The 15,759-nt window shown below is 41.2% G+C and overlaps 1 protein-coding gene across 3 annotated transcripts in view; it reads left to right on the forward strand.

Annotated features, from left to right (window-relative positions):
* Positions 1 to 15,759, forward strand: part of EPG5 (ectopic P-granules 5 autophagy tethering factor) — a 103,815-nt gene that overhangs the window by 57,040 nt on the left and 31,016 nt on the right. For all 3 annotated transcript variants that reach the window (XM_036107576.2, XM_036107577.2, XM_078060376.1), the window contains 5 exons: positions 526 to 670; positions 2,452 to 2,623; positions 3,747 to 3,909; positions 11,865 to 12,007; positions 13,630 to 13,786. In XM_036107576.2, the coding sequence (XP_035963469.2) occupies positions 526 to 670; positions 2,452 to 2,623; positions 3,747 to 3,909; positions 11,865 to 12,007; positions 13,630 to 13,786 (780 nt within the window). The remainder of the gene's footprint in view (positions 1 to 525; positions 671 to 2,451; positions 2,624 to 3,746; positions 3,910 to 11,864; positions 12,008 to 13,629; positions 13,787 to 15,759) is intronic.

The raw sequence follows: 15,759 nt of genomic DNA on the forward strand, positions 1-15,759 counted from the left end.
ATAATTTATTAGCTCAGTACTATGTGTATATAATTTATAAATGTACAGTTGGTGGGGCTGTTAAAATTATTTTTTCTGATCTTGGTACATAATCAAACACCTGCTAAGATTGTTAGTGTCCATTCTGTTTTTTATATATGCATGTGTGTGTATATATATATATATATTTTAAAGATTTATTTATTTGACAGAGGGAGCACACATGCGTGGGAGTGGGGGGAGGGTCAGAGGGAGAGAATCTTCAAGCAAACTCCCCGCTGAGCACGGAGCCTGATGCAGGGTGAGATCTCAGACCCATGAGATCATGACTGGAGCTGAAACTAAGAGTCGGGTGCTTAACTGACTGAGCCACCCAGGCACCCCTGTTAGTGTCCATTTTAAACGTGATTCATCCTAATACTGGAGAGCTTGGTATGGACCACCTTGTGCCAAACCTTACTGGTCTACTTTTTAGTTAAATATTTAGTTTTATATGTGAATATGTGATTCATCCATGAAAGCTAATGTCCTGTGGTTCAATTCTAGGATCTGTGGATGGAGTATTTGAACATGGAGCGCATACATTATGAGTCCCAGGAAACCGTTGGTCTGTGGACACAGGCCACACTGGAATCCCATTCTCCGCCCTGCAGCTTGTCGGTGCAGCTGGACGTCACTGATCCTTTGTTGGGTGAGCGAATGAGCATCAGCCCCCTCGAGGGAATGAATGCGTGAGGGAATGAATGATTGAAACCGAGCCATTGAGGGTTAAGGTTTACACAGTATATTCCTCCAGTGAGAATTGCTTTTTAGGAGGTCGTTGTTAACTTGTCTACAACTTAGGGTTAGGTTTGGCTGTGATGGAGAGAAAACTCCAGAACAGTAATGGCTTAAATAGGATACTTACTTTTTCCATAAAAGAAGTTGGAGGCAGGCAGTTAGGCAGTAGCTTTATGGCCTAAAATGTTGCTTGAGAGAAACTTGCACAAAGCTAGGAGTCTTTTCCAGTGATGAATATCCAACTTTGTTACATTCTGTGCAGAGCAGTTGTTCTAGTGGAAAAACCCCAGCTTTACAGGTCGATCCCTCACTTGACCTGTTTGGAATGTTAAATTCCATCTGTTTGGGGTGCAAACAATACAGGTCTTTTTATGCCAAGTAAAATCCTGGCTATTAAGTTGTCTTAAATTTTCTTAAGAATAGAAAATGGAATGCTACATCTGGAATGAAGTTGGAAATTCATAGTAATCCCTTAAGTATTTGTTGACCTGACTTACTGATTGAAATTTCCTTGACCTCTCCTATCCCCTGTTATCTTTTGAAAAGAATCAGGTCTGTGGCAGCATTTTTCTTCATGTTCCTCAGTCCCCACCTGCTATATGGTATGTGTCCAGTGCAATACAGAGAGAGGGTGGGAAGATAGTAATTTACTGGATACCTGTGTTTGGTCAGCTCTGTACTAAGTGTAGAAATAAAAACACTGAAATTGGATTCACCAATATGGGATCACATGCAATCGAGTACAAAGTTGGATGGATAAATTTGCCTTTACTTTCTTACATGGCACCTGATTTCTTATTTGGACTCTATTATTTTAATGAGTAAGTGAATAAATGAATGCATGACAATATAATTATGTAATATAAGTACTGTAGTAGTTTGTGCCCATGTCTTTGTTCATTTTATACTAGTCTCAGCCCTCCTGTTCAAACTTTGGCCCAATTTAAGATTTTTCAGTCCGTCATATTCCTTAACACCCATTTTTTTTTCTTCCTCTTCCTATGAGGTTTATCAGGATGATTGCATTAAAATCTTTTTTTTTTTTTTAATTTTATTTATTGAGAGAGACACAGTGAGAGAGGGAACACAAGCAGGGGGAGTGGGAGAGGGAGAAGCAGGCTCCCCGCTGAGCCAGGAGCCCGATACGGGGCTCGGTTCCAGGAGCCTGGGATCATGACCTGAGCCAAAGGCAGATGCTTAACCGACTGAGCCGCCCAGGCGCTCCGCATTAAACTCTTGATGGGACTACCTGCCCTTTCCCCCAGTCCATTGTCTGGTGATAGCTACCACCTTTCTCAGGCTTGTTGAGAGCTGTTCACTACTAGTATCAAGTCCAGGCACTGCAGCATGTCACGCAAGGCTGTCTAGGGTAATAATTTAAGATCACGAGCTTTAGCTCTTAAACTGTCATTAAGGCTTTTTGGATAGGAATTCTGTTTATTAATCATACCACATGCTTGTGAGCTCCTAGCTCCCGGTAGAATATTAGTAGCCGGGTGGGGGCTCCCTCAAAACTTGTAAGTAACTGAAGATAATGATTTTATTCATTTAGGCCTCTGATGGTTTATGTAACTGTTCTATAGATCTTCAGCATTCTTCTCAAAAGTAATAGGCCAAGGCTTTGCACCCATTTAGTATGTTACTACCTAGTGGTAGCCATTGCTCGGTAAGTAGGACTTAATTTTCTTTCAGCTAAAGAAAGAGTTTTAAGTAACTTGCGGAAGCATGAGGCTCCCCAGCCTCCCCTTGACCTGCACCCAGTGAGGCCTCCTGTGCCAGTCATTTCCTCAGCCGTGCTCCTGAGTCAGAAGGATGCCACCCAGCTGGTGCGCACGGACCTGAATGTGTTACAGCAGCAGGCCAGGTAAGACCATGAGACCTCCAGGGCCGTGCCTTTGTGCTCGCTGCTGTGACAGCTTGGATGACTGTGTACCTAGAAGGGCTTCCTCATCAGCCACCTCTCCGTGAGGGTAATTTGACCAGGCTAGCCCAGTCAGTTACCTCAGCTAACCAAGTTGTGACAAGTCTCTTAATTTTACATTGAAATGATGTGGTGCTTACATGGACGATAAATTTTACATTTCCTGTGGTGGCATTTCTGAGTGTCAGCAGTGCCAGCTAAGTGTTTCTTAAGCTTCTCCTGAGGAGACTTTCTCATATTGGAAAGATGGTGTTAAAAGGATATCCAGTGAGATTTGCTTTCTTTTGTCACTGCTTCGCTCCCTAACTCTTCATGTTCTTTAACAAATTGCCACAGGCGCTTGATCAGAGTATGGGAAAGTCATTTAGTGCTCTGAGTTGAAGTAGATACAGAATGATCAACTCTTGAAGGTTTGATTCTTGCTTGCTGTCTTGTGAGAAGGAGTGTGTGTGGAGTGAGTCTGTTTTATAAAGTAAAAGAGTCTTATCTTTGCAAAGACCATGGGAATCTATCTCTTACTGGCTTTTGTTTCCTTGGCTGTTTTTGGTCCAGGTATTTATTGTGTGTGTGTGTGTGTGTGTGTGTATGTGCGCGCGTGCGGACGCGCGCCCCTGGCCCCACCAGCGCATGCGTACACACACGTAACAGTATCGACACCCATGTAAAAAGTTAGCTTCCTCCATCTTTGACAGTTCAGTTTGAGTTGCTAATACCTAAGAAATCACTGGTGCTTAGAAGTAAGGTACTCCTTTAGGAATGTTTTAATCAGGATGAAATACTCATTTGGTCTTGTTTATTTAAGGGTCTGTGAAAAAAACATTATTAATGTAATACAGATTCTAAATGAAGCTTTGTTCCTGGCTAAAAAGTCGTCCCACTTTCCCTTCTTTTCTTAACTTTCTTATCAAGGAAAAGAGAGGATTTACACACACCTTTGGTCTTTTGCTCCTGTAGAATACTAGGTCTTGTTGCTCTCTAGTGTAGGCTGTGGGTAACCGGAAGCCTTTATCACTTCCCATGAAACCCTTCCTAAGCCATTCTTCTACCTCCTGATGATGTTTTCCAGAACTGCAGCTCTTCGAGAATCCCAGCAGGTTGCCCTGGAGAGTGAGCTGTTGGACACAATGCCCAAACAGTACGTGAACAGGGAAGAACAGGCCACTCTGCATTTGGAGTGTAGAGGTAGTAGCGGTAAGAAATGCCAAGGACCAGCCGTTGTCACAGTTCAGGTAAGATTGTGGAAGCTTCTTCATGATTCACCGAATTTTTAATTGAGTCCCTAATATTGGCATATTGTTGAGAGAGACAGCAAGAAGTTCATAGCACATGATTCACGTGTGTAAATCCTCTCTTTTCCTTGATTGAATAGTTTTGTGGGGGGGTGACGGCCCACACGGAGCTAATCATGTATTTCCGTAGTGCTGATGTGTCCTGCAAGACAAATTCACAGAAAAGCAGTTAACTGAGAAGATTCTTAGAGAGAGGGGCTCACACTGGTCCTTAGAAGACTTTGATGATGACGGTTTGGAGTCACTGGGAAGGAATGTGGGAATGGAGTTTTCTGGACATAGTTTAGGGGGCACCGGCTAGGTCAGTCTACTTCAGGTGGTTTCTGGCTGTGGTGGTGGGAATTCATATCAGAAAGGTTGGGGTTTACATCGGAAAAGAGGATCCTTTGGGAGCTCCAGCCGTGTGCTCTGGCCAGTGGGGAGCCACTGAAGACAGACGTGGAGGGCCGTGTGGAAAGCAGGTCAGTTGGGTGGAGCTTGCCAGGAGGCAGAAAGAAAGAGATGTGCAACTGTAAGATTAGGAATTCAACCGCCTCTTAGAGTCAGCTTCTTGGGTTGGAAAAACAGGCTCAAGTTGGGTCTGTGACATCGTAAGGACGTCAGGGTGGAGCTTAGCTTTAGCCAGCACTGTCTAAACACGCTGCAGAACTTACTTTATCCTCCCCACAACCCTGTGAGGTGGGTATTCTTGTTATCTCCAGGAAATAAAGGCACAGAGAAGTTAAGCACACACCCGAAGTGGCACAGCCGTGAGTGGCAGAACCAGGAAGGCAGGCCCGGGCAGTGTGGCTGCAGAGCTGCACCCGAGTCCTGTGCGAGGGGCTTCAGGTCCCCAGAGCCGGGAAAGAACCACTCAGAGATAGGCTGCCTGTTGCCTGACTCCATTTGCACAAACATGGCTCCTATTCTTTTGTTACCTTTTAGAAATTAGGGAAAATTTCTTTTACTGACTCTTGATTGTCTTTCCAGAATTTCCTTTTGTTCTAATCCACATTTGAGCAGTTCTGATGTATTCCTGATCAGTCTCCTTGGGAGCCTGTTTTCCCTAAAATGACTCCTCTGAAGTAACTTTTATACTTGTATTTTTCATTACCTTTAAAATTTGTTTCTGATAAAATAATATCTTCGTATGCATCTAAAGTTCAGAAGTTTGTTCTGGGGTGGGAGACTTCTAAACACTGAGTAATGTATTTGGCCAGGTGCTTTATAAAGTTAATTTTCTTTCAGTGTAATTTTCCCCTCAGTTACAAATACTTTAGTAAGACTAGGTAGGAGCATTTAAGAAGGATCACTTGCTAAAGGAATAGTGCTGGAAGACAAGTCTGTCAGTTTCGGATGGAGTTTGAATTGGTGTGAAAAAAGCTGAAATGTATCCAGTTCTAATTAAAAAGGGTGTCTTTCAATCTGTGCCTTCACAAATACGATATTTTTCCATATTTTGGAATTACATATCTTTGCCAGGCTGTTAATTCTATACAGAGAGGGGAAGTCTCCTCAGATGCATTTTTGTAAATGACTGGGTGAAGTGAGTACAAAAATGTTTTCCCAGTTCTGGCCAGTAGCTTGCTCTGTGAAGAGTTGTGAATATTTGCTGCCCCAGCCAAAGAACACGTCTCTTTGCCTGACCTGTTAACTCTCGGGGTCTTGCGGTGGAAAATACCACCAGGCAGACTTGGGAGCTTTAGCTCCCAGCCTACCAGTGACTTGGCGCTTTTCCTTTCCTGAAGTAGTCTTGATTTGTCTGAACCCTTGAATTGAAATTTCTTTACAAACTTTTGCTTTGTTGATTCTGAAATAGAAAGGCATACCTTTCCTAAAATTCCTTCAAAGTGATTTTGATTAGAGGGAGATTGGAAAGCAGATGATTTATGATAAGAATTAAAATGAATATGGTTTAGATTTTATTTTTACAAACAAATAAAAATATTTCTTTCTTTTCTCAAAAGAAAAATTGGTAGATACTAAGATTGCTTAAAGAAAGGAAGCAAAAAGAGAGGAGAGGGGGGAAAAAGGAGATTTTATAGAAGCCTAAAGAATGTGAAAAAATAGCTGTGTTTTGTGGCCATAATCTCATTAGAAATATCCAAGTTTTCTTAAAGCACGCTCTGATTTTCTGCTGGCCTTACTAGTTTGCCCAGTGCTCTTCCTTTCAGTTCCATTTGGGAAGACCTAGAAACTTGGGAACCCCCACTGATGGCTCCTAGAAGTACCAATATCGACACGGTATCTACTTCAGCCATTATTTTGCCTAGTGATGCAGATCTGCCAGGGAAATTAAAAATGTGAGGATAGTGAGCAGCTTTTGTAATCTGATTCAAGTAAGATTTCTTTAGAAAGTTATATAGAAATTGCTAACTAAGTCTATCCTAGGCAGTACTTGCTGGTTGATACTTCCAGGAATTGAAGACAAAAAAATTTTTTTGGCTACTCCTTGATAGCTAAGAGCAAGGTAGAAGAAAGTTGAAACTCTAGCTGTCATGAAGTTGGGGCATTATCTAATTGATGCAAGTCAGTTAGATTCGCTCTGAGTTTTGGTCAGAGATTGTACTTGAGTCTAAAGCTGTCTCTTACACAAATGGATGACTTTGGTTATGGATGTCGGGGTAGGGAAGGTGAGTTCTGACTGTTTAGGACTCATCATGGAACTGCCACTGGGAGAGCATATGCCATACAGAAGGTAGATTGTTATTCTTATACAGAGAATTGTAGCCCCTCTGTGTCTGTGTGTCCAGGGACCACTTTATGGCTATATCCAGTAGTTTTGATCCTGTTTAACATAATTCTATCATCTGGCGATGCTGAACGTCATGAGGTCTCTTCTAGTCCCTCCAAATCACTAGCCACTTTGCAGGTTCTGCCCAGGGTTCCTCTTCATCAACTCAACCCTTAGATTGCTGGTTGTGAGTTGCGCTTCCCCTGATCCCCTCCGTCATTGTGACATTAGCGGCTTTTGCCTACTATTTGTGTTGGAGTTCCTAATCTAGTGTGGGTGTGTGAATGGTCTTCAGTGGGTCAGTGAAGTCCCTGAAAGTATATGGAAATTTTTTTTCTGGAGAGTTCATAACTTCAGTAGATCCTCAGTAATCCATGACCCCCAAAGGGCTAACCCATATGTTGATGACTCCTGTTCTGCTTTTCTAGTCCAGAATTCTCTGAGTTCCAAATCTAGATTTCTACTTGCCTATGTAATGTTCTGTGAATGTCCAAAGATACCTCAAACTCCACAGGTCCCAAACTAATCCCACTTTGACCCTCCAAACCAGTTTTTCCTGTAACAGGAAATGGGGACCTAGGCATCAGTGTCATCGCCCCACCCTCATACATCCCATCTAGTTACTTTCCAAGTCCTCCCGGCTCTGCTTCTGAAATGACTTTACATTTGTTTTCTTTCTCTTCGTTCCCATTGCCCCCAGGTAGCCCCGCATCACTTCTCCCCTGAACCATTACGTAAGGCTTCCTGTCCATAGACTCTCATCCTGTCCAGTCTGTTTTCCATTCTGCCACCATTCATCTTTTTATTTATTTTATTTTTATTTTTTATTTTTTTAAAGATTTTATTTATTTATTTGACAGAGACACAGCAAGAGAGGGAACACAAGCAGGGTGAGTGGGAGAGGGAGAAGCAGACCTCCCGTGGAGCAGGGAGCCCGATGTGGGGCTCGATCCCAGGACCCTGGGATCATGACCTGAGCCGAAGGCAGACGCTTAACGACTGAGCCACCCAGGCACCCCACCATTCATCTTTTTAAACACAAAGCTCATCGCATTTGCAGGCTGACAACCAACATTGGCTCTCCAGTATCTATAAGGAATAGGACTCTTGGGACCCCCGTAATCTGTTCTTCATCAGTTTCTAGTGGCATCATTTACCCTTTCCTGATCCCTAAACATTGTTTTCTAGCCACTCAGGCTTTTTCCATTCTCTAAACATGACATGCACGTTCCTACCTTCTGTCTTAGGCATGCGCTACTTGTCCCACGCTCCTGTTGTCGCATGAGAGCTCCTTCCTCTCATCCTTCCAGTCTGGGGTCAGGCAGTACGTCTTGAGGTCCTAGCCCCTCTAGTCAGATTGAGGTAGTCTCTCGTAGCAGCTCGTGCATAAATGCTGTGGTAGTCGCCTGCTGTCTTTCCTGCCAGTCTGTGAACTCCTCGGGGGTAGAGTTCCTGTCCTTAGTCGTCTGTGTTCCTGTACCATCGAGCATGGCTCCTGGCACATAATAGGTGCCCTTTCACGGCCCTGAATGAGTCCATGAAAACCACCAGCACATCACTCATTAGGCTGAGTTACAACTTGTTTTGCATTATGATCACCTCTGTCGCTGTGACTAGATTCTGAGTTCTGTGTGTCCGGGACCTTGTCTTACTCGTGTTTCTGTTGTCAGTGGCTCAGTCAGTGCCATAGAACTGAGGTGTTTGAAGGAGCAAACAACTGCAGATTTATACTCTTCACAAGTAAGATTTTAACTACCCTCAGGAATTTTGTAGATATTATTTGGCTGGAAGTTGGAACTTGTTCCTACTAGAAATTAGCAGTCACTCTTTGACTGTGTTTACCTTAGGCCAGTTTATTGCTCAGTTGGCCGACTTAATGCTTTCCATACAAAATCTCGACTTAAGCACCACACTGCTGCGCTTTTTGCTCTAATACAACCGTCTCCTGGGCATTCCATCTTGGAAAGTGATAAGGATGGTCATACTTCAGTATATTACATTATTTCCCAGCTCTGTTCAGTATTTCTTCTTATCACTTGCTGGGGCACTCCCATATCCCAGGTAACATGCTGGTGACTCTGCATACATTATCTCACTTAATCTTCACAAAATGTGGGTGACGAAACAGGTTCAGAGAGTCTCAAGGACCTGCCATAGTCACACAGCTTGTAAGTGGCTCAGTTGAAATTCAAGCCCACGTCTATTTAAATTCAAGACCCATTCTTTCCCACTCAGTATTGGTAAATGAAGCCATTTGCTTTTAGCTATTTCTGCTCCAATTTTTAAGACTAGCTGTATCATTCTGAGAAAGCTGATCATGACCATCAATTTTCATTTAAATTAACAGGTATACCATTTTCTCTCTCTGAGTTGGTGTGATAGGATCACCTTCCCTTTCAGTGATTAGAAAATTCATTGATTGGATCCATTTTTAAAATCAGTTTCACGGACTTTATATTATATTATATATTTATATTATGTTATATATATTATATTATGACTATATTTTAAATATAAATTTTAAGATTAAAATGCATAAGTATATTTAAATGGCTCATTTATAAAGATTTCAAATTATATCATGAAAATATTTTATAGCTTCATAGAATTTTTCTGAGAGGGAAAGCCCTGGAAATTTCCAGCCATCTGCAAATGTTTGAACTATGTATAGCTTGTTAGGGGTATACAAAAGCCAAATATATTTTATGGGAAGTGAAACGTGCTTCTTCTGCGGTCGTCTCTCCCAGTAGAAGCCTCTAATAATTCAGTGATATTCCCTGAGGAAATGGTGTGATTTATAATAGGGTTCCTTTTGTTGTACTGTGGTATTGTGGGGCATGTTTGTGGGACCCAGGATTGATTTATTATCGTGTGAAAAATTTGCTCAGTCCTAGAAATGAAAGATGGAAAAGACCCACTGAAGGCCTCGCAGTATTGTAACAACTTACTTGCTTTTTTCAGCTTTTCCATCGCTTTGTCTCCTTACAGTGACTTAAGTGGAGGGGCTTCCAGCACGCGGCTTTGCTGTGTAGTCCTGGTGATTGTGAGCCGCCAGGCAGTCAGCCCCTCTTCCATCCTTGTGAGCAAAGAAAACTCTCAGTAGAGTTGGGCGCAATGAACAAAAACAAGTAGACTGGGAAATAATGATCATTGTGTGGTGTTTTTGGTGGGAATGTTGCTTTTCCTTACTCTTGGGCACTAGTAGTTTCCACAGCGTGGGGTGGCAGTTCTGAAGCTCCAGTTAACTTAGTCTTGTCTCTGCATTTCCCAATCTGGGGAACCTCTTTCCTTCTCTCTTACCCATTGTCTTTCTACTTCCCTTCATCCTCACTGTCTTCCTTCCTCCCCTCAGATTCCTTTTTTTCCTCCCTGTTTGGCTGCCTTCTCTCCAGGCCAGCCAAGGGCTGTGACCCTCAAAGACCCAGTCTAACCGCAGTTGGTGACATCGTAGGCACAAAACTGACTGCACATGCTCCTGATCACATTTTAGTTTATTAAACATTGGTCTTTTATTTGAAAGATTGGAAATTTAATATTTGTATTGATTCATTATGTGGTTTAATAGAGGTAATTTGATTATTTTATCTTTCATTTCTCCAAAAATTAAAATACTTGTTGTTAACATTATATGTTCTTATTCACTTTCATGCCTTTTGATTCAAACTGACAGTGTATTTTTTTCTTTAAGAAGTTTCGTAAAGCTTTTTAATACAACATTGCTGAGTTTTATGGAAAAAAGTTGTTCTCATGATTGTGAAAGTAGGTGCTCGGCATCCTGTCAGAGTCATGTTGTACTGGGGTGCTGTGTAAAGCAGAAGAGACCAGACCATTGCACTCCAGGAGCCTTTCGTCTGGAATTTATGATAATAACTCTGGCAGGGACATAAGGGCCTCAGTTAAATAAATTTGTGAATTAAGTATTTATGTTATTTACAAACAAAGGTACCTATAATCATTGCAGTGGTGGGCTGAAGACTGGGTTTGGGTAGGTGCACATAAAGGAAAATGTAGACTGCATTGCTCATTCACATGATTGGGGGAGCCCATTTGAGGAGAATGCAGGATTTAACATTCCTGCCTTCTGAATGTTCTCATCTCTTCAGCATTCTCTGCTGTGCCTGCAGGATAAGTCCAAATTCCCTAGCTTGCTTCAAAGAACTCCCCCAGGACAGGACCCCTCCTCTCTAGACTGACTGCTCTGTGCTATTCATCCCTGACCTCCCTGCCAGGCGGGGCTTCTCCTTGTTGTCCCTGTGTCCTCCTGTCCTCCACAGTTGCTGCCTTAGTTCTATCTTTGTGTTGCAGCCTGGATGTAGGATATGCTCTGCATCTATTCATATCCAAGAAAGGACATTACAAAGCAGTTATCATATAGGTCACCACCAATTAATTAGAGAAAAGGGATATTAACAATCCCCTCAAATAAGAGAGATGTAATCTTAACTAAAGGCTAATCTTTTAAATTGAAATAGATTTAGTTTTTTTTTTTTTTAAGCTCAATAAATTCTCCTTTCTCACATCTTTACTGAGAATGAGTAAAAATTTTATCAGAGATGAGCTTCAGGGACCACTGAATCAGTCAACTGCTCTTTTGTAGGCTTGCAGCTGATTTATGCACTTCCTGTATTTTATCTTATTTTGTTGTTTGTTTTATAATTACATATCCTTTCTTCCTTTCAGAATGGCAAGTGTTTTATTAACAGCATCTGTATCGTGGTCTTTGTATGTGTGGCACACATGAGATGTGCAGCCTTAGTGTTTTGAGTTGAACTGTGTGTGCTATTGGGTGGGGAGAACAGGGGGGTCAAGCTTCTGGGGAAGATGCCCAACAGAGGAGGGGCGTGGTGTGCTTCAAGGAAAACCTCAGTGGTAGAAGACATTAAGTCTGTTTTTGATGAGAGCTGGGGAGTCCAAACGTAAGTGACAGAGAACATATCCTACAAAAGACTGAACCAGCGATAAACTGACTCAGGTTTGATTCTTCATGAAAAACCTGAGGTTCTTGAATAGTTTTTTGACATTTTTTTTTCCCACCCCTGCCCCATTCAGCTGAGAATTTTGAGTTATAATATTAATTGTAGTAATAATTCTTCATTAAGTACTCAGTATATTTGTAATAAATCTTTGCTGTAGAAACATAATAGGAACAAAAAAGTCTGTTGACCATTTAAATTTTTCTTAGTTTGAAGGTATGCATAAAAATGAAGCAATAAGCCAGCAGCTTCATGTTTTGCGAAAAGAAGTGAAGCAGTTGCAAGCCGAAGCTGCTAAACCACCATCACTTAATACTGTGGAAGCTGCGGTCCATGCCGAAAACTTGATTACGTAAGTTTTGAGAGCATTGTAATTTAAAAATCTATTTTGTTACTACTGATAGTAATCCTACCTGCTACCACACCCCCAGGCACCTACTAATTAAATTAGTACAGGGATCAGCAAACAATGGCCGTTGGACCAAATCTGGCCTGCCACCTCTTTTTATAAATAAAGTTTTATTGAACACAGCCATGCCCATTTATTTACTTCATGTGTATGGCTTTATGCTATAATGGCAGAATTGAATAGTTGTGACAGTTTATGGCCCATAAAACATAAAATATTTACTATCTGGTCCTCGATAGAATAAGCTTACTGACCCCTGAATTATGAGATGACACAGCATATTGAAATTCAATCATGGAGAGATTTAGTGCTTAAGCTTTAGATTATAGTTACATTTACCAGAAAATCATCATCGTCAATTCAGATTACTGAGCAGAGTTTGAAGTGGAATTGCTCAGGGGAATTAGGGCTCTCAACTGTAGTTGTCAGCTTGCATTTGGCCATTGTGATTTTTTTCCCATGGAGCATCTGGCTTACACTCAATGTCCTCTTTCTTCTTAAAGCCACCAGGGCATGACTTGGGAGAGAGGTTGACCCTGCCTTTGATTTAAGGTGACTCCACATTCTAGTACCAGCAACTAATCCCCCAGTAGATTGGGGTGGTGATACGGAGGAGGGCATTGAGTCCTTTTGTAGGTTGGACTGGGGGACCTGGGAAGAAGAAGGAGGTGAGGTGAACAAGAAGTTAATGTTTCTTTTACCAGCAAAGGAACTCAAAAGAGTGTGAGACTTAGAAGAGGTGTCTTTATTCTAGGATCTTACTCTATACAAAAATCTTTTCAGTGTTTTGGATTTTAAAATTTAGAGAACTCAGTGTTCTTGTTTTTAAAAATATGTATTCTATAAGGAATACACAAAGTGAAAGAATAAATTATGAATTACATAGAAAATATGAAAGGGTAATTTTGATAAGGGTAAGAATGTTAATACAGCTGATCCCCACTCTCCCAGGAGGACATAAAAATCATTTCTGTGTATTAAAAATAAGTGTCGGGCCAAGTTGGAAGATACTTACCCCATGGAATATTTTATTTTAAAGATTTTATTTATTAGGGCGCCTGGGTGGCTCAGTCGTTAAGCATCTGCCTTCGGCTCAGGTCATGATCCCAGGGTCCTGGGATCGAGCCCCACATCGGGCTCCCTGCTGGGCGGGAAGCCTGCTTCTCCCTCCCCCACTCCCCCTGCTTGTGTTCCCTCTCTCGCTGTGTCTCTCTCTGTCAAATCTTAAAAATAAATAAATAAAAACTTAAAAAAAGATTTTATTTATTAGAGAGAGAGCACTCATGAGTGAGGGGATGGGCAGGGGATGTCTCCCTGCTGAGAGGGAGCTGACTTGGGGATCAATCCCAGGACCCCGGGATCATGACCTGAGCCAAAGGCAGACACCTAACTGACTGAGCCACCCAGGCGCCCCAATCTCATGGAATATTTTTAAAGTGACATTTGTATGGGGCTCTGAAGGACTCTTAAGAATATTGCCTGAGAAGTGTAGAGTACCAGAGAAATACTTGTGAGTCTGGATTCTCCTACTGTAGACCAATAGTCTCACCTACATTTTCCCACAGGGCCTTAGTGAATGCCTACAAGTTGCAGCCTACTCCTGGGGTTCAGAAGGTTGGCATTAGCCTCTTCTTTACTGTTGTGGATTATGTCAGCGATGAAACTCAGCGTCATCCTCCCACAAGGCAGTTCTTTACATCATGCATTGAGATCTTGGGACAGGTAAGGTACTTCTGTGTTTTTTAGCCTTATTCACATCTATTGAGTTCCTGCAGCATCCTCATTAGATATAGTCAGGGTTGACTTCAGGCTTCCATTACAGTTTCGGACTCTTACTTAAGTCAGAAGCCCCTTTGAATTCTTGACGTCTCAAGATGTGATTAAAATTGTTGGTATAGAATTTTGCTTCTCATACAATAGATATAAAGTTGCTCATATTTGAAAGTCTCTGGGGAGACATCAAACTCATGCTTTTGGTATTGTTAACAATTAACATGATGAAGTTCTTTATTGTTTATAAAACGCTCTCCAGTTCATCCTCACAGTGACTCTATGTGACTGATACCATTCTCATTTTAAAGATGAGAAAACTGGTCTCTAATAGATGAAATGACTTGCCTAAGGAATCCAGCTGGTCAGTGCTGGAGCTGAGCCTGGATCCCATGTGTTCTGCCTTAGCAGTCCGTGTTCACTCTGCCTCCCCACTGCTGCCTCCCAGTTGCTGTTCTCGGTCCCTGTTTGTTTGTTTGTTTATTTATTTATTTGACTTACTGTTAAATATATGGATATTTAAAAAGGCAAGAGCAAGGTATGCATGCATAGTTATGAAATAAGTCGTTAAAGAAAGGAAAGCCACTTGATGGAAAATGTGTAAACACTAACCGTGTACTCTCACCCAGTTTCAGAGGAATGAGTACTTTGTTATTGGATACTTATAAAGAGGTGATGCAGAGCAGATATTAAGATAGATTTTTTAAAGTTTTCTTCCTGATTTTAAAATTGATGTGTGCTTACCATAAGCAATGCAGACAGTATAAAAAGTATAAAGAAGAAAAATTTCCATAATTCTAACCTCCTGAAGATACTGGTTAAATAGCTAACATTTTATTATAGTTTGTCTTGTGTATATGCATGTTAGCGTATGTGTGTACATATGTAGAAATGATACATCATTCCTACATATCGCTAAATAGATAGAGATAGGCATATATACCCAAAAATGGGCAAGTGCTATTTTGTAACCTACTGTTTTTCATTCAAACACAACTTTTAGATACTATTCTGTTAGTAAATACAGACTGATCTCATGGTATTTAATACATAGTGTTCCGTGGTACAGGTATATTGTGATGTATTGAGCCCGTGCCCTCTGGATGGCTATTCAGGTGGTTTGTTTTGCTGCAATGAGCCTGAGATAAATATTCTTACACATCTTTGTGAACTCTTTGGACTGTTTTTTCCAGGATAATTTCCTAGAAGTATGGTCGCTGTGTCAGAGGGACTAGCATTTGGTGTAGATTGTCACAGTGCCCCCCTGGGAAGTTTTTACCTGTTGCCACTATCATAGCAGGGTTTGAATTTATTGTTCTCCAAACTGTAACCAGTGTGAGGAAGGATTATTCTTTTTAAGTCTTGCTAATCTAATAGGGCAAGTGTACTTTGTTATTATTTTAAGTTGTATTTCTTTAAGTAATTGTTCACTTGCATGACTTTCCTTATGTTTATTAGCCATTTAATTATTTTTTATGATTTGCTAGTTGTTGTCCTTTGCATGTTTTCTGTTGTAGAATTTCTGTTTTTTGATTGCTTTGAAGGAGGTCCTCAGACTTTCAACCTAGTATCTGGAATGTGTTCTAAATTGATTTTTCTACTGTGTCATTTTCCTTTAATTTTATCATACTTTTTGCCTTATGGAAGTTAAAATTTTTATATATTCAGATCTCTCAGTCTTGCTTTTTATTATTTCTGCCTGTGATCCGGCTTATCAAAGCCTTCCTGACCCTGAAATTATTTAAATACTTATATCCAGTACTTAAAACATTAGAACCAAGTTAAAACATGGTGAAGTTATCTTGATTAAATATTAATTATTAAAGTTAACTTTTTAGGGGCGCCTGGGTGGCTCAGTTGTTAAGCGTCTGCCTTCGGCTCAGGTCGTGATCCCCCAGGGTCCTGGGATCGAGCCCCGCATCGGG

Source organism: Halichoerus grypus, chromosome 13, assembly GCF_964656455.1.
Source record: "Halichoerus grypus chromosome 13, mHalGry1.hap1.1, whole genome shotgun sequence".
Classification (NCBI taxonomy): Eukaryota; Metazoa; Chordata; class Mammalia; order Carnivora; family Phocidae; genus Halichoerus; species Halichoerus grypus.